Below are 25,093 nucleotides of genomic sequence, written 5' to 3' on the forward strand. Positions count from 1 at the left end.
TATTGCTGTAATATTGCTAAGGCGGCGTAAAATCCGACTCACATAAACTCTCATAAATCACTGTGCCATTGCTACCCAAGGTTCTGCAGATGGCACCGGAGTATGTCAAGATTCAACTCTCGGTTGGTCTTCTTCCATTATATCTCACTAGGTGGCGCTACTGGCCTCGCTAGGTCGTTCATTCATCCACAGGGGTGTGTACATGAATGGCGGCACTTTCTTAAAGCGGTTGTCAAGTAGGAGTTTATGTCATCGGAAGTTCACCTCAACCGATTCCAGCAGTCCTGCTTTTATCTGATCCATTGACCTAAGTTTGTGGCTCTATGACAACACGTACAAAAGAAAGTCTTTGTACAGGAGATGCAATGGGCTATTCATGGCATATCACATGCTTTTACGGATTGTGAACCGGCCTGGCGATATCTAATCCGCTGTCCTCGCATAGATATTAACATATCTTCGAGATCTGTCTGAATGAATGGCGTGACAACATTCAAGAATTACGTTAACGGTTATGTGAAATATTAGAATGATTCCACCACAGAAGCCAAATCTTAAAGTTGTTTGATTCTTCGGTAGCATTTTCAATAAATGTTGTTCACGAAAGGTTCCTGAATACATTAATCGAGATGACGCTATCCGCATGGATGACCTATTCCTGCATAGATATATCTAGATCGGTGACGCTAAGCCGGTGACCCGTACCCAGATCCGGACATACCAGTGACACAGGCACTCACTCACTCACTCACTCACTCACTCACTCACTCACTCACTCACTCACAATGTATCAATCTATCAATCAATCTATCAATCAAACAATCAAACAATCAATCAAAATGGAAATCGAGTGGCGGATGCTTGACTCATTGTAAGTCTTTGTACGCCATTGTATCGTTGCTAGTGGTACCAGTTACCGGTTTGGGCTAGACGAAACATTGACGAAGCAAAGAGTTTAATCAGACGACTCCTTGAGGGAGACTGGTATCACACCTGTGATCCCTGGCGATAAGAATTATGACATTGCGTACCAGGCCAGCAGTTAGACGTATCAACGTATAATCGTAAATTCTCCTCGGCGTAATATATATCTTGCAAGTGTACGTAAACAGGATGTGTTTGGTAACTTGAGCAGGAAGTACAAGTGCACGAAGGGATGGTATTTCAGATGATAAATGAAAGAAGACAGAAAGATTGTTACCCAAATTAAGTGACTAGTGGCCGTGTCGCACACACGAATTTTTATTAAATGTATCCTCGAGAGTCACTGTTATCTGTCTGTACCATCAACTTAACTGCCCTCACACCCTGCAGTTTTCCCGTCCCATATTGCCAAGCAGGTTACCCACAAGGAGGAAAACGGCCCTCCCTCAGTCCAGAATCATGAGTTATACTGTGCCTACCACAATAATTTATGAATACGTAGCCTTGCTGTGGCCAAACATTTTGTAACAATTTGGCAAACTTTGATATGTAAACAGCACATATCATTCAGTTTTATTTCATCTTAACATATCAGTTGAATCCCACTTGACCTTTGAAGATCCGGTTAAGAATAGATTTACACCAACCCATGCTTGCCGTAAAAGGCGACGATGCTTGTCGAAAAAGGCGACTAACGGGATCGGGTGGTCAGGCTCGCTGACTTGCTTGATGCATGTCATCGATCCCAATTGCGTGGATCGATGCTCATGATGTAAATCACTGGATTGTCTGGCCCAGACTTGATTATTTACAGACCGCCGTCATATAGCTGGAATATTGCTGAGTGCGGCGTTAAACAACAAACAAACAAACAAAACAAACAAACAAGACAACAAAACATCTTGAGGAGAAGTCTTAAGTGTGGAAGCTGAAGTGTTCATTAAGTCTAGATTGTGCATTTTGAAATACTATCCATTGATCTATTAAACTCATAGTACAATGTATCACGGAAGAAAACTGAAAGTTGTATATACGTATATATACATGTATCTCCTCAACGCAGCCTCTGGATTCTGGGTTAGAGTGATCATGAGTGAGTTAAACTTTAACGTCGCTTCGGCATTATCTCAGCCACATAGCGACGAGACAAAGTTAAAATATTTACAATTTAGTTTTTTTATGCAAAGTTTTATTTAAAAACAAGTTGTGAACCATATTTGAGCATAATTTATTAAGAAACAATTCATGAAACTTATTTGAGCATAACAATATCATGTATACAGTTTAAAAACACGGGCTATAGGCCACCAGTAACCAAAGCTAGGCCACCTCGCTGGGGATAATGGGGACTGACAGTACCTCTGCTTCCTGTATGATACCCAGCAGGATTTACGTCATCACTTTAGCCACTGGTGGTTGTGCACAATGCTAGCCAATATTAGAAAATACTCAGGAATGAGTTGGCTTAAAAACACTGGTTGATGATAGTAACATCGATTATGATAGGATTACGATACTTTAACCCCCTGGACAGAGCTTTCAATAATGTCAGTTGATAATAGCATCACACCAAATTTGAAAAAAAGCATTTATGTATTCACATACATATTTAAAATTTATTATACAGACAAATTTCTTTCAAATAGCTGATAATAAGATGCCCGCTGACACGGGAAAAGAGATTAACGCTTTAATAACGTGCATCCCTTGCGATTGCAACGTCGACACGGTCAAGCAATATATGCTTGACGGTGAACCTTTAATCACAAGGGATTCACTTAGGAGGTTCGTCCTTATCTGTCTCAAGCAGATATTCGTGTGTAAACCGACTGCGGTCAGTACGACATAGTCATATCTTTACTGACAACCAAGTAGGTTTGGCCGATTGTTGGTTTAAAATCGTTGTGTATTGCTTCCTGCCTGGGTGTTCGACCTCTTTTGCATGAGATCCTGAGTATAACTTTTAAAGTTGGTTTAAAATCGCTTTACAGGATAAGTAGTGGAGATATTCTGCGTTAGAACAGGCCCGTCGTGACCTATGCATTTCTTAAACTACAGCTGTGACGTCACTCTATTGTTTCAACTGTAAATTATCTATAACGAATTGACATCTTACTGACCTACTTTCTGCAATGCAAATGTTGAACTCGTGCATTATTCTAACCACGTGCATTACGAATGTACTTTCTGCAACGACCAAATTGCACATAATGCACGTGCATTTCGAATAAGCGGGCTTGGCCAAATGTTGCACGGATATCGAAGCACGAAGTAAAGGATTCTCATGTATAACAAATGTTCTGCATGACATTTCCGGGCAGAATGGTTGTGTTGTTTTTATTTTCATTTATTTATTAATTTATTTGAACTTTCCGATTGTACTTTAAATCTTATTACGGGGTATTTTGTTACTATAATGTTGTATATTAAGTCAGATAACACACAAGTATCTGGACAGTTTGGTGAAAGCCACGAGCACTGGTATGGTGCTGATAAACCTAGAAACATAATCGGGGCGAACCGGGATACGACCCCATAATCATAGGTTTCTGGCGTGCCCAAGGGACGCAACTCTGCACAGCGACGACTGGGCCACCGGCAAAACCCTTTCCATATTCATAAAAAATCTCTTAGAAGTTATCGTTACCGTAAGATATTAAATGGATAGGGTTGTCAGGTTTGGTGACGTGACTTTTGATTACATGTCACCGTACGTTGCTCATAATATCAGTCACTGGTTTGTCTGGTGCAGACTTGATCAATATGAAACAAATAAGGTATTGCATGCGTGCAATCCATCTGCTATCTTTTACTGAGTATTTAATTAAATAAACTTTCCAACCTTTGGTCTCAGTAAATCGTAATTACACGAAGTTCATTATTTATCAACATCAACGTTCTCCATCCTCCTTGTGATGAAATCTCAGTTCATGTCCCAGGTAAAAACAATAGCAACACTCTAATTCATATATAATAAATAATAAATATTCCCGATACTCATCATACAGGTCAAGCGTGTCATTCACAGTTTAACCTTCATGGCATGTCCGTCACCATAGCAACAGCAACATGAAAAACACATAGCGTGTCAGCACCATTCAGGTAAAAGCAGGTAATCAATAAGCTGTTTGATACAGTTCAACCATTTCTAATTGGAAATATGCAGTATCAGGGCCACGATTGTTCCCCCTGTCTCCCCATAAGGTGATTTCACAATGATCCGCTGGCGAAGCTGTCAGTCACGCCCGGTTTGGGAGCGCACTCTTGTGTCACGCTATTGCATCTGCTACTCCGACTAAACAAAGGTACAAGCCGAGTTATGGGATTTGTGGAAGAGCGACATCGACCTCCTTGCACAGGTAGTTCAACCTTTCTTGATTTTCAATTATTTCAATTTTCGAGAAGGTATCTTGCTCGTGTATATGTTCTGGGCACGTGGTCGTTGTAGGTAATTCTTGGACACTGCTTACTAAAAGTCGCCAAAATATAATGATTGGCCAAGTATAGGTAACAAGAGTTACCAAGATCTAGGGATATGGATATACAACGGAAGGTATTTCAGGTAAATACAGATGTCATTGGAGTAGTATGTCGTACTGACAGAATGTTTGTGAGGGAAATATATGAAACTTTCGGACATTTAGAATATACACACATAGATGTATTGATCTATGTTTGTTCCATACCTGGTAATTAGATGTTTGTTTGTTGCTTAACTCAGCACTATTCCAGCTATATTACGGCGATCTGTAAATAATCGAGTCTGGACCAGACAATCCTGTGATTGACATCTAGAGCATCGATCCACGCAATTGGGATACGATGACATGTATCAACCAAGTCAGCGATCCTCACCACCCGATTCCGTTAGTCGCTTCTTACGACAAGCATAGTCGCCTTTTACGGCACGCATGGGTTGCTGAAGACCTATTTTACCCCGGATCGTCACTGGTCGATAATTGGATGTTGTACCAAATCAGTATCTGACGCTGAGAACCATGTCACAATTCAATTGTATTCCTTGGACGTTGACATTGTGTACACAGCTTATTATGCCATCGATCCCAATTGCGTGGATCGATGCTCATGATATCAATCACTGGATTGGCTGGTCCAGACTCGATTATTTACAGACCGCCGTCATATAGCTGGAATATTGCTGAGTGCGGCGTTAAATAACAAACCAACCAACACGGAACCGCCTGAGTAGTCTTGTGGTAGAGCGTCTGTCCAGAGAGCAGAAGGCCGGTTTTTCTATCCCCGTCTGCGTCATATCAAAATGCTTGAAAGATGGTACTTGTTCTTACCCTGCCTGGAACTCGGCATTAAGGGGATAAAACAAGGACTGGTCGGTACGTAATCAGTATACTGTGCCAGAGTTGGTTAATTCATGTTAAATTGCGGCATGGTATCTCAGTGGGCTAGCACTGTAAAACTGCAATTTCTCCGGACCAGTACAGGCAGATATTCACACGAGTATGCACCTGATATATATGTGGAATAATCTTGAACGAGAAGTTAAACGCCACCTCACCTCACCTCACCTCACCTCACCTCACCTCACCTCACCTCACCTCACCTCACCTCACCTCACCTCACCTCACCTCACCTCACCTCACCTCTGAATCCATTGATGATTAATACATTAAACTTCTATTCCATGAGTTTGATAGATACATGTAATTTCTGAATTGAATTGACATGTACCTTCCCGGTCAATATCATACAGCAATAACTGCCCGTTTAAGGATATCGAAAAGCGTTTGCCAATGTACACATAGTTAAGTAGCAAACGCTGCAGCGTCGTCCTAATGTGAGCCAGATTGCAATTATGTATAAAACATGGCATAGTACAAAATCGAATAAACGTGAATAAACATCCAAAATGTAGTCAAATGTGGACAAACAAAACTCTTACATGGTCTATGTGAAACTAGATCCTTCGATCCACCGTACCAAACACGAACCATGATCACTCGATTCTTTGAAATTAGATCTAGCGCTGCTCGTACTGCTAAGTTAAAAACAAAATGTAATTATTACAACTGAAATTAACAACGTAAAACATATAACTCGCGTTTTAGTTTCCATGATATGAGTGAGTGAGTGAGTTGGGTTTAGCGCCGCTTTTAACAGTATTCCAGTTATATCACGGCGTGTCAGATTAATGTGGGAGGAAAGCCCGAAGTGATGCAGGTCTCAGACGTTTACCACTTCGGTGAAACCCACGAGCACAGGTATGGTGCTGACAAACCTAGAAACATAATTGGGGCGAACCGTGATTCGAACCGCCATTCATAGGTTTCTGGCGTGCCCAAGGGACGCAACTCTGCACAGCGATTCGCGGCGCCTTTGACGACTGGGCCACCCGTGCCCCCTCCATGATATGACCTTCACGTGGCGTTTTCACTCCTTCTTGCTTACGGACTCTTGCTGTGTAAATGAAAATTGCGTGAGTGGAGGGTGTAATCGATAAAGCAGAACATGCTCAACCTCTTCGAGAACACCTGGTGTCATTATAAGTTGCCTTTTACGTCGTATGAAATGTGTATCGGCAGATATTCAATAACGATAACGCTCTGGCATTGACGTTTTGAATTTACTACGCAAGGCAAATAATACGAGTGTATGATAAAGTTTAATCAGAATTTATTCATGTAAATTACAACTTTATGGTGAAACATAAATGTCCAATAAGTATTCCCTCGCCCGTATTCTCTGGCGTTGACGTTGACGTTGACGATTACAAAGCATGTTAACTTCTTCATTTGTCCGTAGAATTTAAGTATTCTAGACTTGATCAAAAGTTGTGTGATCGTCACGGGTCGAAATTAGGTCTTGCGCTGCTCGTACTGCTAAGTTATACAAGAATGTAATTATTACAACAGTTACTGAAATTAATAACGTAAAACATACAACTCGCGTTTTAGTTTCCATGATATAACCTTCACTCGGCGTTTACACCCCTCCTTGCTCAATTACTCTTGCTATTTTAATTGCTAGTCCGTAGATTTTAAGTATTCTAGACTTGATCAAAAGTTGTGTGATCGTGGTTACAGCATTCAAGGCATAATCAACGGTTGCTAAACGTAAAGTGGTGGACATGGAGTGATCCTTACCAACGATGTAATTCCCTATTTTCGACTTGTTGCATATGTTTTTCATGTGATTAATTCACTTGCCTTTGCATGTGTTTGTGACGGGGGTTGGTTGGTTGGTTGGTTGTTTAACGCCGCACTCAGAAATATTCCAGATATATGACGGCCGTCTGTAAATAAACGAGTCTGGACAGCCAATCCAGTGATTGATATGAGCATCGATCCATGCAATTGGGATCGATGACATGCATCAACCAAGTCAGCGAGCCTGACCACCCGATTCCGTTAGTCGCCTTCTACGACAAGCATAGTCGCGTTTTACGGCAAGCATGGGTTGCTGAAGACCTATTCTACCTCGGAATCTTCACGGGTCTTGTGACGGGGTGGGGTAGGATACGCTCACAACTTGTATCATCACTATTTGATATGTGATCCATAAACACATGCTCACGATATAGTCGGCATCGTACGTACAATAGACTTTACTTTTAGTAGAGACTTTTTATGAATATGGAAAAGGTAATGTCGCTTTTATTTATATTCATTCAAATCGGTTCAAAATATTGGACTTAATCCATGGGGTTTCGCTCACCTTTGCTCTAACAACTGATATTTTCTCATGGTAGAATGGACATAATCAAAATACATGTATTTCAAAGTATGGCTATGTTTTATTTCCTAATTATGATGACATGTAAACAACAAATATATCTTAATTATTTGAGTGTATTCATGTTCTTCCAACTGTAATTGCCTATCAAAGACTTCGTCAAACTTATTGTTCAAGATATGATTTGAATATTGAGCGATATGACACGTTATTATTCACATCGCAGGTTTGTTTGGTTGGTTGGTTGGTTTTTTGTTTAACGCCGCACTCAGCAATATTCCAGCTATATGACGGCGGTCTGTAAATAATCGAGTCTGGACCAGCCAATCTAGTGATTGATATCATGAGCATCGATCCATGCAATTGGAATGGATGACATGCATCAACCAAGTCAGCGAGCCTGGCCACTCGATCCCGTTAGTCGCCTCTTTCGACAAGCATAGTCGCCTTTTACAGCAAGCATGGGTTGCTGAAAACCTTTTCTACCCCGGATCTTCACGGGTCTCGAAGGTTTTACTTTGTATGTTGTTAGGCCACCAGCTTAATCACTTCTCTTCATCGGGTTGCCAGTTCTTCAGATTCAGATTCTCTATTTCTTCACAGACCACCGACGGTGGTACAAGATCTAGAGCATAACTTGATAGTTCCTAAGACAATTGAGTTGGAGTGTGGGAGACCAGGGTTTCCAAATACATTTGAGCCATTGAGCGTTTACTCATTCACACTAGGTATTGATAGTTTGTTGGGGTATTATATTATATTATTACTCTCTTCCTGTCTACTAGGTTTCGTAAAGTTATGAGTGACCTTTTTGAAAATAATTGACTGTACTTCTATGCTGTTTTCGGTTTTAACCTCTAATTTGCATGCGTTGTGTTGAATACCTTCATTACAATGTTACAAGTTACATTAAGCAAGATGTTGCACATTTGTGAATTATTCACTGCAGTAGACGTCTTGTATACACCAGGCCTACATTCAATAAGTAGTGAGTTACGCCGCTTTTAGCAATATTCCAGCAATATCACGGCGGGGGACACAGAAATGGGCTTGACACATTGTACCCATATGGGACTCGAAACCGGGTTTTCGGCGTGACGAGCGAACGCTTTACCCACTAGGCTACCGCACCGTCCCCATTCATTCAGAATAGATCTGTAAAAACATTTGTGTACGCAAGCTGAAAAAGCGACATTGGCTAATTACGCACAGTGGTCTTACACTTTTGGGTTATCCAATTTTTCAAGCAACTCAAATGGGTTATGGTGATTTACAAATGTAGTTTGCGTATGTTCCGCAGATACTAGCTTATCAGGTGCTCTGGAGAAGTGTGAATACATTAACATCTTGCACAGATCCCCCATTCCCCTACCCTATGGAATTTTGGAGAATACATCACACAAATATGCTGCACGTGCACATGCACATGCACACATGCTAGCACAGCGTCATAGCAAAGCACTAGGATAGCCTTGACACAGTCTATGAAATGAAGCTCTTATAAAATTAATGATTTCAAAGTTTGCCAGTATATGTGTCGCCAGCGGGGTTCGAACCCGCATCGTTGATTTGGGGACGTGTAACTATAAATATGTTCAATTATTTGCATACTCCTTAAACGCTAAATCAAATTGTACCTATTCTTGGCCTAAAAAAGAGTACCTATACCAATGTTCATATCCAAAGCAATTAGGTAAGCCTTTGACGAAATATTCAGGCAAACATGTATACCCTTAGGGCCTAGTTCAATTACCTCCATGGGTTAGTGGTCGAGCGTCCGCCCGTAGAGCGGAAGGTTCGAGGTTCGATCCCTGGCCGCGTTATACCAAAAGACGTCAAAAGATAAAAATAATACTTGTTGTTACCCTGTCTGGCGCTCGGCATTAAGGGACTAAAACATGGACTGGTCGGCTCGGAGTCTGTGTATTCATGTGTATTCTGTGTATTCATGAGTGAGGTATTCATGTTAAACTGCGGCATGGTATCCCAGTGGGTTAGCACTATAAATCGGCATCAGTCCGGACAAGTACAAGCAGCCACACACACGTGCGTGCACACGTCGCTTTAATATATATGAGTGCAATAATCTTGAACGCGACGTTAAACTCCATTTCACCTCACCTCACCTAGTTCGAAGCTCTACATTTGCTAAAATCTCCATCAGCATGCATTTTACAACATACAAGCGACTGATACAATACAATTTTAGGACCCTACGAAATTATGACGAGCCGAGTACCATGCATCAGCTCGCGACGGGGCTTGGCGCACGTGCAACAGCGGCAGAGAACGTATTCCTCGTGCATAACGCAACGGCGACTCGCACTGTACAAACACAGTCTACAAAGCGTTCTGGCTTATTTTTCAAATATACTCAACAACACCAATATTTTAGTGTATTTTTCAAACAAGTAAAGTTTGGTTTTCAATTTTGTAGTACATGTATGGAATCAAGTCACCAAAACGCAACTGCTACAGAAAAGCATGCATTCCATGCAAAAGTTGACTTGTATACAAGCCCCATGCATTTCACAACCCAAGAATGGGTATAAAAACATGTGCGTTAACGGGATTTCATATGCATTGTTTAGCATCGTGCTGACAACAACCACTCAGAAAAAAAAACAGAATTACGCAATTATTCAACATTACGAAATACCAGGCCTGTCCGAAAATGAACGTCTGCGAGCCATTGGTATGCTTGAAGTAGGATCGAGTCAACGTGATGTTGCAAGACAATTTAATGTCCACAGAAACACCATTTGGAGTTTATGGCAACATTGGCAACAGACGAATGCAGTCAGAGACCATCCTCGGAGTGGCAGCACACGCGTAACCAATAATCGACCAGACAACTGGATTCGACAGCACACCTACGAAATCGATTCCAGCCAGCAACAGTGACTGCAGGAAGCATCCCTGGCCTTCGACATATATCTTCACAAACCGTACGTCGTCGCCTCAGATGTGCAGGGATTGTCGCCAGAAGACCCGCCAGACGTCCCATTTTGCCAGGAAACCACCGTCAAGCACGTCTACAGTGGTGCAGGCAGCGTCTACGCTGGACGGCCATGCAGTGGGGACAAGTTCTATTCACTGACGAGTCTCCTTCTCACCTCAGCCACAGCGATGGACGGATTCGAGTGTACCGACATCGAATTGAACGTTACGTCAATTATTGTGTCATGGAAGAAGATCGGTTCGCGGCCGGCAGCGTTATGGTATGGGGTGGGATTAGAGCAAGACAGAGGACCCGTTTGATAGTGGTAAAGGGAAATCTCAATGGACAGCGCTACCGCGACGAGATCATCGGCCCTGTTGTTCTACCGTTTTTGCGTCGCCATGGCCCAAGCATTACCTTTCAACATGACAACGCCCGGCCTCATATTGCTCGACTTGTTCAGGATTCTCTTCAACAAAACAACGTGAATGTCATCCCCTGGCCGGCTCGCTCCCCTCATCTCTCACCAATCGAGCACATGTGGGATGAGATGGATCGGCGCCTTCGACGTGAACCACGTGTTCCACAGACACTCCAGGAACTTCGAAACATGCTCCAGCAGGTACATGTATGGACAAAAATCCCACAGGATTTTGTGCGACGCCTGGTCCATTCCATGAGACAAAGATGTGCTGCTTGCATCGCAGCCAGAGGTGAACACACACGCTATTGATTTGTAAATTGACATTTTGGCATGTTCATGGTGTGTGTTTTTTATGAAATCACGCATTTTCTGAAGTCAGTATGGCAAATAAACCATTTGAACACTTACAGAAGTTTTTTATCTGTTGCAAACCGAAATTGTTTCAGATTTAGTAAAAACCATAACTTTGCATTAAATCATATTCAATGTCATAGGAACTTTTGTTGTTCAGTATATTTTCGCAAGAGAATGTTTTGTCAAAATGTAAGGATATGTTTTCAGTAGTAGAATATCATCGTAATTCTCCATTCCCTAAAAATAATGGGCATTGGCTCCATTATTTTTAAGGAATCGAGAGTTAATCGGACATTATCCTCTACTTAAGGGAAGTAAATAGGATTTAGTTGTGTGCCGTTTCACCAATAAAGAGAACAACCTGCAAGATTGCATAATCAGGGCTTGTTTCGGCCCATGATAACAGGGTTCTGGCACGTCTAAGGCCCATAAAACCTACCTGGTGAAAGCTATCATTTGAAATCAAAATAACAAACCAGATGTCAGTAAACCACACACCATTAGGTAAAAGTGAATCTAAATTACCATTTCATCGTGTTTCTAGAAAGAAAAGTTAACTCTATTTTTCAATTAATTCACTGAACATTTGTCAGTGTGTTTATTCAGTAAACAAATGAAAGATCTGTGCTGACAGGGGCTTTATTTCCGGCATGGAACTCACGCTGCGCTTATCACAACTGGTGACTTTGTAATCTCTGTTTGAATAATGCAGTTGTTAGGGCTGTTAACGAACTAGCATTTGTTTGGCAAATAAGGTATCTTTAAAAAATATGGCGTACAATGACGACAAACCACCTTGCGGAGACGCTTTAACCTATGCAACGTGGAAATTAAATTGTCCAGGAAGTCTAGATTGTGCATTTGGAAATAATATCCATTGATGTTTAAAACTGACGGTACAATTCGCGAATATCACGGGAAAAAACTGAAAGTAAGATAGACGTAATGATACAGTTAAACCGTTTCTAAATGGAAACATGCATTGCCAATGTGACACTCGTTCCCTGTGTCGTCTCACAAGGTTATTTCACAATGATCCGCTTGCAAAGCTGTCAGCTATAGCATCTGCCGCTCCCATCAAACAAAGGTACAGGAACGCCAGGGACCTCCTTGCACAGGTCATTTTGAAGTTCGGGGCGGTCGGGTAGCCTAGTGGTTAAAGCGTTCGCTCGTCACGCCGAAGACCCGGGTTCGATTCCTGACACGGGTACAATATGTGAAGCCCATTTCTGGTGTCCCCCGCTGTGATATTGCTGTAATATTGCTAAAAGCGGCGTAAAACCATACTCACTCACTCATTTTGAAGTTCACTGCACATATCGGTTATCACTCTTTAGTTTCACGTCCCATTTGTCACACACCTCTATATCCCCAGTCGTTACACAGCCTGGGGGAGGCCAGGAGGGGATTAATTAAGACAACACCTACTGAGTAATGGACCAGTCCTAACTGGAGTACATAAGATTACCTCTGAGACCAAGGACAACATACTGATTTCCAAGCTGGAGTTTTAGCACAAATGTTATTGTGAAATGTTATGATATGACTAAAAGGCAACTAATCTGTATTGAATGTATGGTTAATCTGCCCTATTACATTATATATGAAACAATAAGATATTCTTTGGTGAATTAATTGTTAATGTATTTATTTTATTTTACTAGAGTCAGGTCTGAACTCCAGTTTTAATCTATTTTTTAAAGTTTGTTACCTGGGTGGACAGGGTTTGTTTCAGCCGCAAAGCCATTAAGGGCAAACCAATCAAATTCGAAAAATTCGTAATGCGTAATCGTGAAAATCCGTAATTCTGGGGGGTTATCCTTGATCAACACCTCACCAACACTACTCACATGTAGAATATGTGGAAAACAGATGTCAAAAAGACCTGCCCGTATTTCGGGCAGATTCAGGCACATCTTGGGGCCCATGGAGGGACACTCAGTAGACATACTATAGTTGAGCACTTCGGTGCATGACAGAGCATTTATTCTTGATAACCTGTTAAATAATCTTATAATCACTGCTCACCCATACACGTACAATAACTGCAGTCGTGGTGAAAAGGTTACATGGGTAAAGCACAGGGATATTTCACAAATCCGAAAAAAACTCCAGGCAGCCCTGGACGGAGTAGATCAATGGTGCAATAAATAGGGGTTTATCCTTTCAAGTGAAAAAAACTGTTGGAGTTCTTTTCAAACGCAGGGGGAAAGATGATATGATACCCCGTGTCTCCATAAAAGGCAAACCAATCAAATTCGAAAAATCCGCAATATTTCTTGGTGTGATGTTTGATCAACACCTCACTTGGCGCAAACATATATAATACTGAATTCGGCTAATAACTGAAGATGTGAAAGAGAGAAGAGATTATAAAGTAAGCATTTCATAGCAACAACAAATGAATTATACTTACATGTCTAGTGGAAAGGGCAAAGTGTATAATCGTGAAAACGTGAACCTATATAGCCATGTTGCGCTTCAGACACAATACTTCTATGAACAATAAACTATTTGAGAACGGTTTCGTAGAACTGCTTGCGCTCGTCCGGACTAATGTTTTAAATGTAAGCCACTGATATATCATGCCGATAAAAAATACCATCTTTTAACGTCTCTTGGAAAGACGCTTTTAACAGTATTCCAGTTATATCACGGCGTGTCAGCTTAATGTGGGAGGAAAGCCCGAAGTGATGCAGGTCTCGGACGTTTACCACTTCGGTGAAACCCACGAGCACGGGTATAGTGCTGACAAACCTAGAAACATAATCGGGGCGAACCGGGATTCGAACCCACAATCATATCGCGGCGCCTTAGACGACTGGGCCACCCGTGCCCCCTTCTACTGTTGTAGGAATCGTGCAGAGTAATGGGAAATGTAATCACAGTGCGATGAAATTAAGCATGTCAGAAGAGAAATGTCGATCGTTGTGTGAGACTTTTTAATTCCGTTTGTTTGTTTGTTTTAAACATATTTTATTGACATACATGGTTTGGGCAAAAGTTATCAAACTTAGGTGGCCCTTTCCCTAATGTATTTGCACAGACAATTATTTTTTATATATATTATCATATTCACATAATATGTTAAGAAAAATATTAACATCATGTTTGGAAGAAGAACATAAACATACCTTAAATGTCTATTTGAACACGGTGTACTTGTATATACACATAAATACATAAACACAAATACACATGCAAGCCTACATATATCTTACGCACGCACGCACGCACGCACGCACGCACGCACACGCACGCGCATGCGCATGCATGCATGCATGCATACATACATACATACATACATACATACATACATACATACGTTCGTACGTACGTATGTATGTACGTACGCACACATATATACACACATACATACACACATGCACAAACATACAGATGTATATATACCCATACATATTATGCTTGCAGACAGAGGCAGATACACCCCTATATTCATATATATGCATGCAGTTTGCACACTAATGTCGTAATTAATAGTAAGTGGTCACAGAGCGATATTATATACTTATGATAAAGAGTTATTCGAATATATATATGATTGAACGCTGTTGAAAATTGTGACTTTCCTAGCATGCATTGATTTGGAAAACACTGTCACCTTCGTGTAGTGTTTCGAGTCGATAAATGTCATGAGTCAAATGTGTCTTGGTATGTGTGCAAGTTTTACTATAGCTGTAAGTTATACACACAGTCTAGCTGCTTTCACAAAATGAGTTTGATTTTTTTTATATTTAACAATGCTTCTTAAATGAAACATGACACTCGGAGGGTTAAATTTCCATATGACCTTTACGTTTTCTCAGGTGTGTTCATATTAAAAAAGTGCATCAGATATGAAACATGCCACTCGGAGGGTTAACCGGCGCAGTTTAAATTGTAGCCTTAAAAATAACATGCAACGAACTATCAGTTGCGCAGATAATCTCAAATCACGACCTTGACACAAGGACTACGCCATGTGCAGACGAGGTGAGATTATATGATTATGCTGTTTTCTCCCTGTATTGTATGCATCGTTTATGATATGGGATCCAATCATATGTTTATATGACCATGGGGGCGTTGAGGGATAGGGGGTGTAGAAAAGAGAGGATACGTGTGTCTGTTCTGTATGTGAAACATACCTCCCAAGGCTTGTGGATAGAGCGTCTGCCCAGGCAGTGGAAGATCCCCTGGTCTCGTCACACCAAAAGACGTTACAAGATCGTACTTGTACCCACGCCTGTCGCTCGGCATTTACAGGCAAACACAATGACTGGTCGGTACGGACTAAATGTACCTGGTCGGGAGTCCATTATATACAGGCCGCCCTGATATGGCTGGAATATTGCCGTTTGTGGCCTTGAACAATCGATATTGATTACTACGATATTGATAAACATATCTAAAAATATTATCCAAGGATGTGACATACTTGAAGCACTAAGGTAATTTAAAGTGGGAAATCCCTTGTTACTGATCAGAATGGCCGATTGCCACATTACGTAACTGTTCGATTTATCATATTTTCAAAAATATTATCATCATCGTCATCATTATCATTATTATTATTATGTACAGATAAAAATAAAATGCAACAAAGAGGGTTTGGGCGATCCTGGCACAGTCAGGCTGGTTAGGCTCATCATCAGCTCAGGGCCCTTGACCCCTCTACACGCAGCACAGACAGCGAATGGGACTTCTCCCAGGAAGCACTGCCTAGTCAAACCCACCCAGAACTTTTCGGAGAATGTGAAGACTCCCAAACACTACAGCCTTCTGCATTACCCAGATTGTCAGAAGGGCTGTATTCCTGGTAACAAACCCGGGTACCCTCCCAATGTATGTTAACAGATTGGGAGGTACCAAACCTAAGGCACCGAGAACAATGGAGAATCGGACAACTTGGTACTTGGGATGCAAGCGTGACATTTCGAAAGCTCGGTCTGCATAATTGCCATGTTTTTCCTCAATGTTGTCAATCACATTACTGTCAAAAGGGACAGAAAACTCAATGATATAAACGATTTTATTGGATTTATCAAAAAGGACAAGATCAGGTTTGTTGGCCTGGATACGTCTGAGGCTGTAAATGGGCCTATTCATGAGAATTTTGAATTGATCATTTTCCATGACGCCCTCTACATATTCCGGGTCGTACCATGGATAGACTTCTGTGTCAAAACCACAAACATGGCGAAGACGGTAATAAAATGATGGAGCTACACCATCATGGCGTTTAAGATGCTGTGTTTGTGCCAAAACTGGGCATCCACTGACAATGTGCTGGACAGTCTCATTAAATCCATTGCATCATCTACATTTCATATTTACATTTTGATGAAAATCCCACATTGACTGGTCCTGAGCAGCAAACGGAAAGCCTTCTGTTTCACTTTTCAGACCAGCCTACTTGATCCAAGCGAACGACTCTGCAGGGTTGCTCACCTTATCAACACACTGCACATAAACGCGAAGCAGTGGTCGTTCAGAAAGCCTTTTCTTGAAAAACTGAGTCTGGGTCGATTTGATATGGCACTTCGCTTGGTTGACACTCATTTCTGTACCGTCCAGCAGTACAGAAACATGAAAAAGTCAATACTGACGTTGAGATTATGTCCCACATCCTTTGCTCGTTTACGAAAACTGTGGATTGCCTTGTTTTCATCATGAGCCTTGACATGCTGCACAAGAGGATCATCAGACAAATAAATGTGTGCAAATGTGCCCAATACAATTCTATCATGAAGAGCCTCCACGTTAATCAAACCACGCCCTCCCATTATGATTGGTAAATATAAGCGATTAAAGGAAGAGCGGGCGTGATGGGATCTCTTGTTTGACATGATTCTTCGTGTTAGGGTGTCAATACCGTGAATGTCTTGTTTCTTCCAATCAGCAACACTAAAAGAATACGAAAGGACGGGTACAGCATAAGTATTTGTGGCTTTAATTTTATTGCGAGCGTTCAGCTCTGAACTCCAGATTGTCTAAATTTGTACTCTGCCCGAAGTTTGTCCTTGATATGGACATTCTGGAGTTTCTCCCTTACCTGCATCCCTAAGAACGTGAAGGCCTGACCTTCCACGAGATGGTCAATAACTCCTCCTCCAAGTAAACTGACTGATCCTCCCTCTTCTATCCTGCCACGTTTCAGAAGAAGAATGTTGCATTTGTCAAGTCTAAAGGACATGCCGATGTCATTAGAAGAGGACTCAACTCGGTTTTTTTAGAGTGGATCCATTGGCAATAAGTTCAATAAGTTCAAGGTCACCCATGTAAAGGAGGTAAGTAAGGGGTGTTGGGGATATGTGCTGAGGAGGTGCCGGATGATACCCTTCCTCTTTGCTGAGCAAAAGGCTTAAAGTATTTAGTGACAAACAGAAAAGCAAAGAGCTGAAAGAATCGCCCTGAAATATTCCTCTTCTGATGGAAATTGGTTCCGAAGTCACCACCTGCCCCTGCAAATACATCTCAAGTTGGGTTGACCAGCAATAGTAGTAGTAGTAGTAGTAGTAGTAGTAGTAGTAGTAGTAGTAGTATTTCGCAAATTTTTGTACCATCTGTGACTCAAGAACCAGTCGTACGATTCTGTCTCAGAAATCCCCAGCAGGTCAACAAAGAAAACTTACACTCGTCGGTCACGACACTGATGACAAATAATTCGAAATTATTTCTTTTAAAACGATATTGCTGCTCAACAGCTTATCAAATTGCTGTCAAATTTGGCACGTTTAAGCAGCATCGGATGCCAGTCACGTTTTGTTAATTAAGCTCTTTGGACATGTCATAGGTCATGCACATTGGCAGCCATATTGGATGTAAGGTTTTCCAAGTTCATTTTGAGCTCTTTCAGGGTACATTTCTTCCAAATTCTTCTCTGAAAATGCAAGTCAAAGCTCTCTCCCAATGTCCTCTGTTGTACACAACTATGGTTTGGCATGTTCTAAAATGTCTCTTTGAGGCGGCCATATTGGATTCTACTTCTCACCTTTCTTTCTAAGACTTTTTTCGTCTGGGTGTGTACGTCTGCTGTGTACAAGTGCAGAAATTTTGCTGCTTATAAGTAAAGAAAAACGTAAAGAAATATATTCATTTTTCAACACAGTGGGGCGCTGTTCTAAAATCTCGGCCCAAACATTTCCTTTGTAGTTGACTCAGCATAGATAAATGCTACTGAGTTCATGATGACTCAGGGACTTCAGTCCACCAGCAGAAACATCGACCCAGTTCAGGTTAATATAAATTGTCAATGCAAGAGAATAACAAGCCGAAACAGATTTCACTTGGCGTAAAGGGCAAGTTGCTGTCGAAAGTATATGAATGGACCACTGAAAATCAGTAAAACAAGAAATTCTGAAGAAAGTTATAAAATATTGGGTAGAAAAAATCTCTTGCAAATTCCATCCTTTACGGTGATATTAAATTATAATCGACTACAGTCAGTGCAGACGTTCCTTTCTTATTAAAACGCACACAGTGTACTATGTATCTCACTCGTGTAAAAACATCAATTTTAGTCATACAAATCAAAAAAGGAATTCGTTAAACGTATACATTTGGAAATATTCCATATTTCCGGTTTACTAAAATACATGTAGATACGCGTAAAGTGATGGTTATACTCGTCTGTAGCTAATCACATATGGTTAAAAAGTTGAGCATAATTTCAATAACGGTGGTTTGTGTTTAACTCCGCTGTTAAAATAGACACAGTCGATACTGAACAACATATAAACACACATTACCAAATCTAACCAATATATATAGAAAGAGGTAGATATTTAAGGGAGCAGTTTGGAAGTGCATTGTAGGATTAAAACTTAATATGTTGTGAGAAAGTTGATTTATTAGGGTGAAAATCGCGTACGTTTTATCGACAACGAACGTTCATTAAGTACCAAGAACTGATCCACAGTAGTATAACAAATAGTGCCACGGTACTGTAGCTCATATATATAAAAGTTGAACATGTCAGCAAAGACACACTTAACATCCGGGGTACGTAGAATAGGTCTTCAGCATCCCATGCTTGTCACAAAATGCGACTGTGCTTGTCGTAAGAGGCGCCTAACGGGATCGGGTGGTCAGGCTCACGGACTTGCTTGATGCATGTCATCGTATCCCAATTGCGTGGATCGATGTTCATGTCAATCACTGGATTGTCTAGTCCAGACTCGACTTTTTACAGACCGCCGTGTTAAAGCTAGAATATTGCTGAGTGCGGCGTTAAACAACAAACAAACAAACTTAACAAACGTAACTGTCAACTTTGTTATTCAAATATTTTGGGCGTAAGAACTGAGGATAAAAGAATGAACATGTATGATACAAGCAGCTAAATATCCACAAGAAGAAAAGGACGTTTGTGTAACATTGTTACAACACGCTATATATATAGATGTACTTCACACCAAGTTTCAGCTCTGATGTTGATATACCTTCTAAGGACTCATTTTTCACAAATGCTATTGATTCTTGCTTGATCAATTTTTAATTAGCAGTGGGAGCATGCCAGAAGGTACTTTTACGAAGTGTATGTAACGGACATATGTTATTATTCATGCAGGGAACAAAAGGACCCGGGTTATGGATATTTATAGCAAGGTGAACGGGAATTAACACCCGAGTCGTAGTGAGTTGTTGAAATGAATAAATTATAGCCCCTTTGTGATTCTTGAATGAGTAAATGAATAAATAACACATGTTGAAAATACATAATTTGATTTTAAAAGCGTGGTTCGTCCTCGCGGTGTAAAATTTCTAGCTGACCAGATTGTCATTAAAGTTTCACATTTACGCAATTTATCATTGTAGTTAAGTTCAATCATTACGTCCACATCAATATTGAATTTTACGCCAGGGAGTTCCAAAAGGCTCTTGATTCTAGGCAGGATTCCATTGTGGGATTTTAGTGGGTTATAGTTTTGATAGAAATAATAAAGATCAGCAATAAATTTAGGATTGTAACGGGCGATCTAATACTTCCTAACTCAAATCATTTATTTTCACTATTACCTGACGCACCTGATACTATGACAGAACCATTTCAAAAGAATGGTCTTCAGCTACCCATGCGTGCCGTAAAGACCTATTCTAACCAAGATGTCAACGGGTTTTGAAAGTCATGATAAAAACAGGTACTGAGACATGTCATGTCGGAAAGAGATGATAATAACAAGTACTGAGTCATAGCATATCGGAAGATCATGATAAGAACAAGTACTGAGACATATCATGTCGGAAAGTCATGATAATAACAAGTACTGAGTCATATCTTATCGGAAGATCATGATAATAACAAGTACTGAGACATATCATATCGGAAAGTCATAATAATAAGTACTGAGTCATATCATGTCGGATGTCATGATAATAACAACAAGTACTGAGTCATATTATATCGGAAAGTCATGATAATAACAAGTACTGAGACATATCATGTCGGAAAATCATGATAATAACAAGTACTGAGACATATGTCGGAAAATCATGATAATAACAGGTACTGAGACATATGTCGGAAAATCATGATAATAACAGGTACTGAGACATATCATATCGGAAAGTCATGATAATAACAAGTACTGAGACATATCATATCGGATTAGTCATGATAATTACAAGTTCTGAATCATATCATATCGGATGAGTCATGATAATTACAAGTACTGAGTCATATAATGTCAGAAAGTCATGATAATAACAAGTACTGAGACATATCATGTCGGAAAATCATGATATAACAAGTACTCAGACATATGTCGGAAAATCGTGATAATAACAGGTACTGAGACATATCATATCGGAAAGTCATGATAATAACAAGTACTGAGTCATATCATATCGGAAGATCATGATGAAAACAAGTACTGAGTCATATCATGTCGGAAAGTCATGATAATTACAAGTACTGAGACATATCATGTCGGATCAGTCATGATAATTACAAGTACTGAGTTATATCATATCGGATTAGTCATGATAATTACAAGTACTGAGTCATATCATGTCAGAAAGTCATGATAATAACAAGTACTGAGTCATATCGTGTCGGAAAGTCATGACACTTACAAGTACTGAGCCATATCATATGATGCAACAGAGGGGTAAGTTACTATTACCATCGGACAGTTACAAAACATTTCATTAGATAATCGATATGTGAAATCGTTTCGCTATGTGTAGACGTTTGACGCTGTAGAAGACCAACGACGGTAAACAAACAAAGGGAAATAACTCTTAACGCGCCTTGTAATGTATTTTATTTGATATTTGTTGCTTTTCTCAATAACGTAAATATGGGTTTTACCGTTTCAGTCTTTAATTAGTTGTTCTAACCTCCTCTTACACGGAATTACATGTAACACTGTTAAGATGTATATTTTATACATGTACCACGCTCAGGTAATAATGGAAAATGCCATTTTATAATTACAGGGTGATCAAATTGATTTCTACGGTTCCGCATACATTGGCTATTAACTAATCAGAATTCAGCTAAGTGATCTGAAGGGTAGTTATAATCAGTAGTGTTCAAGTTATGAAATGTGTGTAATGTGTATGACTCCAGACGCCGTTTGAACCTACTTGAAAGTAATCAGCCGACAGTGATAAAAGTGATGTTCGGTGAACTGCCTGTTGCGCTGTCTGTGTGCCTGTCTGTCTGTCTGTCTGCGTGCGTGCGTGCGTGCGCGTGTGTGTGTATGTCCATTGAATATATAGGGCAAACTGTTCCCTTGACGTGTTATCTTAAATCCCAGCAACCAATGATTTGCGTAAGAGGCGCTAGACTGGATCGGACTTGGTTGACTGCCTGTCGTCGTTGTTGCTCACAATATCAATAATATATTTACAAGCCGCCGTCATTTAGCTGGAATAAACAAACAAACAAACGCTAGCAAGTTTGAACGTGAGTCAATGTTCTTCAATAAAATAATAAATAATGGACATGTGAACACAGGAGAGTTCTTGGAGCGTAACAACCTCTTCAGACGCAGTGCATATCGCAATTGGTGTGAACATATTCAATGACTGAAATGTAAAAGTTCAACGTCAACTGATTATTCTTTGACGTTGACGTTTTATTTTGCAGTCTGTGAACACAGTCAATGACTGAAATGTAAAAGTTCAACGTCAACTGATTATTCTTTGACGTTGACGTTTTATTTTGCAGTCTGTGAACACAGTCAATGACTGAAATGTAAAAGTTCAACGTCAACTGATTATTCTTTGACGTTGACGTTTTATTTTGCAGTCTGTGAACACAGTCAATGACTGAAATGTAAAAGTTCAACGTCGACTGATTATTCTTTGACGTTGACGTTTTATTTTGCAGTCTGTGAACACAGTCAATGACTGAAATGTAAAAGTTCAACGTCGACTGATTATTCTTTGACGTTGACGTTTTATTTTGCAGTCTGTGAACACAGTCAATGACTGAAATGTAAAAGTTCAACGTCAACTGATTATTCTTTGACGTTGACGTTTTATTTTGCAGTCTGTGAACACAGTCAATGACTGAAATGTAAAAGTTCAACGTCAAAGAATAATCGGTCTCGACTTTCTCCCGAAACAGATTCCAATGGGAGAAAAAGGGAAAATAGTGGTACAAATAATATGAGTGGATCACTAATAATCAGAGATGACACCAGGTGTTCGCATAAAAAGTAAGCATGTCCTACTCGACCGATAGCAACACTCACACAAAGAACGTAGAAAAAATGTTTGTTGCCTAACGCTGCAAAGTCACGTGACTCAAGGAAGCTGGCTGTGTTAACGACAAACAAACGAAATCTCTCTCACCGCCAAGGAGATTATATATTGTACGGCTATGAACAGCTTTCGTGACAAAACCCTATGACATAATCTTTGTGTGTATACTCCGTCGCCTTCCTACCTGTGAGACATGTAATGTAAATGGATCATTTGGCAATAGCTAGTGTACAAGGGTTGTGTGATTGTCCAACTGCCAAGGGCATATGATTAAGATTAATACATGAAGGTCACGTGAATCAAGTAAGTCCGTTATATAAACAAATGTGGGGTATTTTTCTCGTATTACACAAGCAGGAGGTTCTCCATGAGTTTAGCACCGACTGTTTACCGGTAAGATGCATTTATGTATTGGTTTGTGTTTTCGATATCGGGTCGCTTCTGTTCTCAATTAACGAAACAATCTTCGTCACATGAAGTAGTACAAAGTTGAAGATATTAAACAAATTACATTAAATTAACGTATGAGTATCAAAGTGTCGTGTCGCTTTTGAGAGAAAAACGAAAATCTATGTGCTGTAAAAGTTTGCCATTAAATATGTAAATGACTATAAACATTGTGAACATATATATGTTGCTGGACATTTAGATTTTTTCGTTTTTATTAAAGTTTTAAACCATTCTTCGCCAAATAAGGCAGATTTTAGGTTTAATCCTTCTGGCTTTAAACACATGGACCTACTTGCTCCAGAATATCACCGGAGCAGCTTATTAGTTGTTGCTTGTTTGTTGGTTGGCTGGCTGGTTGATATATGACGGCGGTCTGTAAATAATCGGGTGTGGACTAGACAATCCCGTGATTTATATCATGAGCATCGATCTTCGCAATTAGGAAACGACCACGTAGTGACAACATTATACATCTTCTAATGTCACTGGTGTTCAAACTTAGTAAAACTGTACACGGTACTATTATTGTGTTGCTAGGGGCGATGGGTAACCCGGTAGTTAAAGCATTGGCTATGCGGGCCGTTCCGCATGGGGACAATGAGTGAAGCCAATTCTTGGTGTCCCGCGCCATGATAATACTGGAGTAATGGTAAAAAGCATACTCATCCACTCTCTTCAGCTCAAGAAAACTGAAAAATCCGTTAGAGATCATGAATACTTAGGAGAGATTTTTATGAAAGTGTGTTCTCAGTCTTCATTTAAAAAAATATATTCAAAAACAAATTCATGATCTGTAAGTTTTTTTGTTCACTATATGGACCTGTTAGGTAGAATCCGAAACGTGGCAGCATTAAGGCATCTATACTTTACGCCAGGAACGGGAACACAATAGAAGCCCTACCATCAAAGGGATCATCACCCATAAATTATTAAACAAACAAAACCAATTTCAAATGATTAATTACGATCAATTTATAGTGACAATTCAAATCAATCAATTTCACTATAAAGTGACAGGATATTTAAATCCATAGAAAACAATGCCACGGCTACGGACATGGTTTGTGAGCATTGAAGAGTTTATCAGGCTCGTTAAAGCGTGTTATCTTTGTTTGTTGGGATTGGGTACGATGACATGCATCAACCAAGTCAACGAGCCTGACCACCCGATATCGTTAGTTGCCTCCTAGGACATGTATGGGTAGCTGAAGGCCAATTCTAACCCGGCTATTCACGGGAGGGAGTTCCAACGATACTAAGGCCATGAGCCTTCACAAAGGCCATAAGCCTTTACAAAGGCCGTGTGCTGCGATATAATTTATGTAGAGTAAACTACGTTTATAACGAACACGCTTGTACCGAACTGACGGATATTACGAACTGTTTTTTGGGTCCGGTCCATTTGCTGTATATAGGCTACATGTGCCTATAACGAACTACGGTTATAACGAACTAACATTGGTGGTCCATTTTAGTTCGTTATAACCGTAGTTTTCTGTACATGTATTTAATCAAACCGATCTAAATTATATAAGTATACCATTCTCACATGAAACATGTATATCACAAGCAAT

The 25,093-nt window shown here is 40.2% G+C and overlaps 1 protein-coding gene across 4 annotated transcripts in view; it reads left to right on the top strand.

Annotated features, from left to right (window-relative positions):
- Positions 1 to 25,093, top strand: part of LOC124135425 (beta-1,3-galactosyltransferase 5-like) — a 43,611-nt gene that overhangs the window by 14,126 nt on the left and 4,392 nt on the right. The window contains exon 1 of one of the 4 annotated variants that reach the window (XM_046500741.2): positions 4,131 to 4,283. The exons of the other annotated variants lie outside the window; for them this stretch is intronic. Within the exon in view, the coding sequence (XP_046356697.2) occupies positions 4,244 to 4,283 (40 nt within the window). The 5' untranslated portion in view covers positions 4,131 to 4,243. Of the gene's footprint in view, positions 1 to 4,130; positions 4,284 to 25,093 lie in introns of those variants that run through there. 4 annotated transcript variants of the gene reach the window in all.

Source organism: Haliotis rufescens, unplaced genomic scaffold (assembly GCF_023055435.1).
Source record: "Haliotis rufescens isolate VD_foot unplaced genomic scaffold, xgHalRufe1.0.p SCAF_6, whole genome shotgun sequence".
Classification (NCBI taxonomy): Eukaryota; Metazoa; Mollusca; class Gastropoda; order Lepetellida; family Haliotidae; genus Haliotis; species Haliotis rufescens.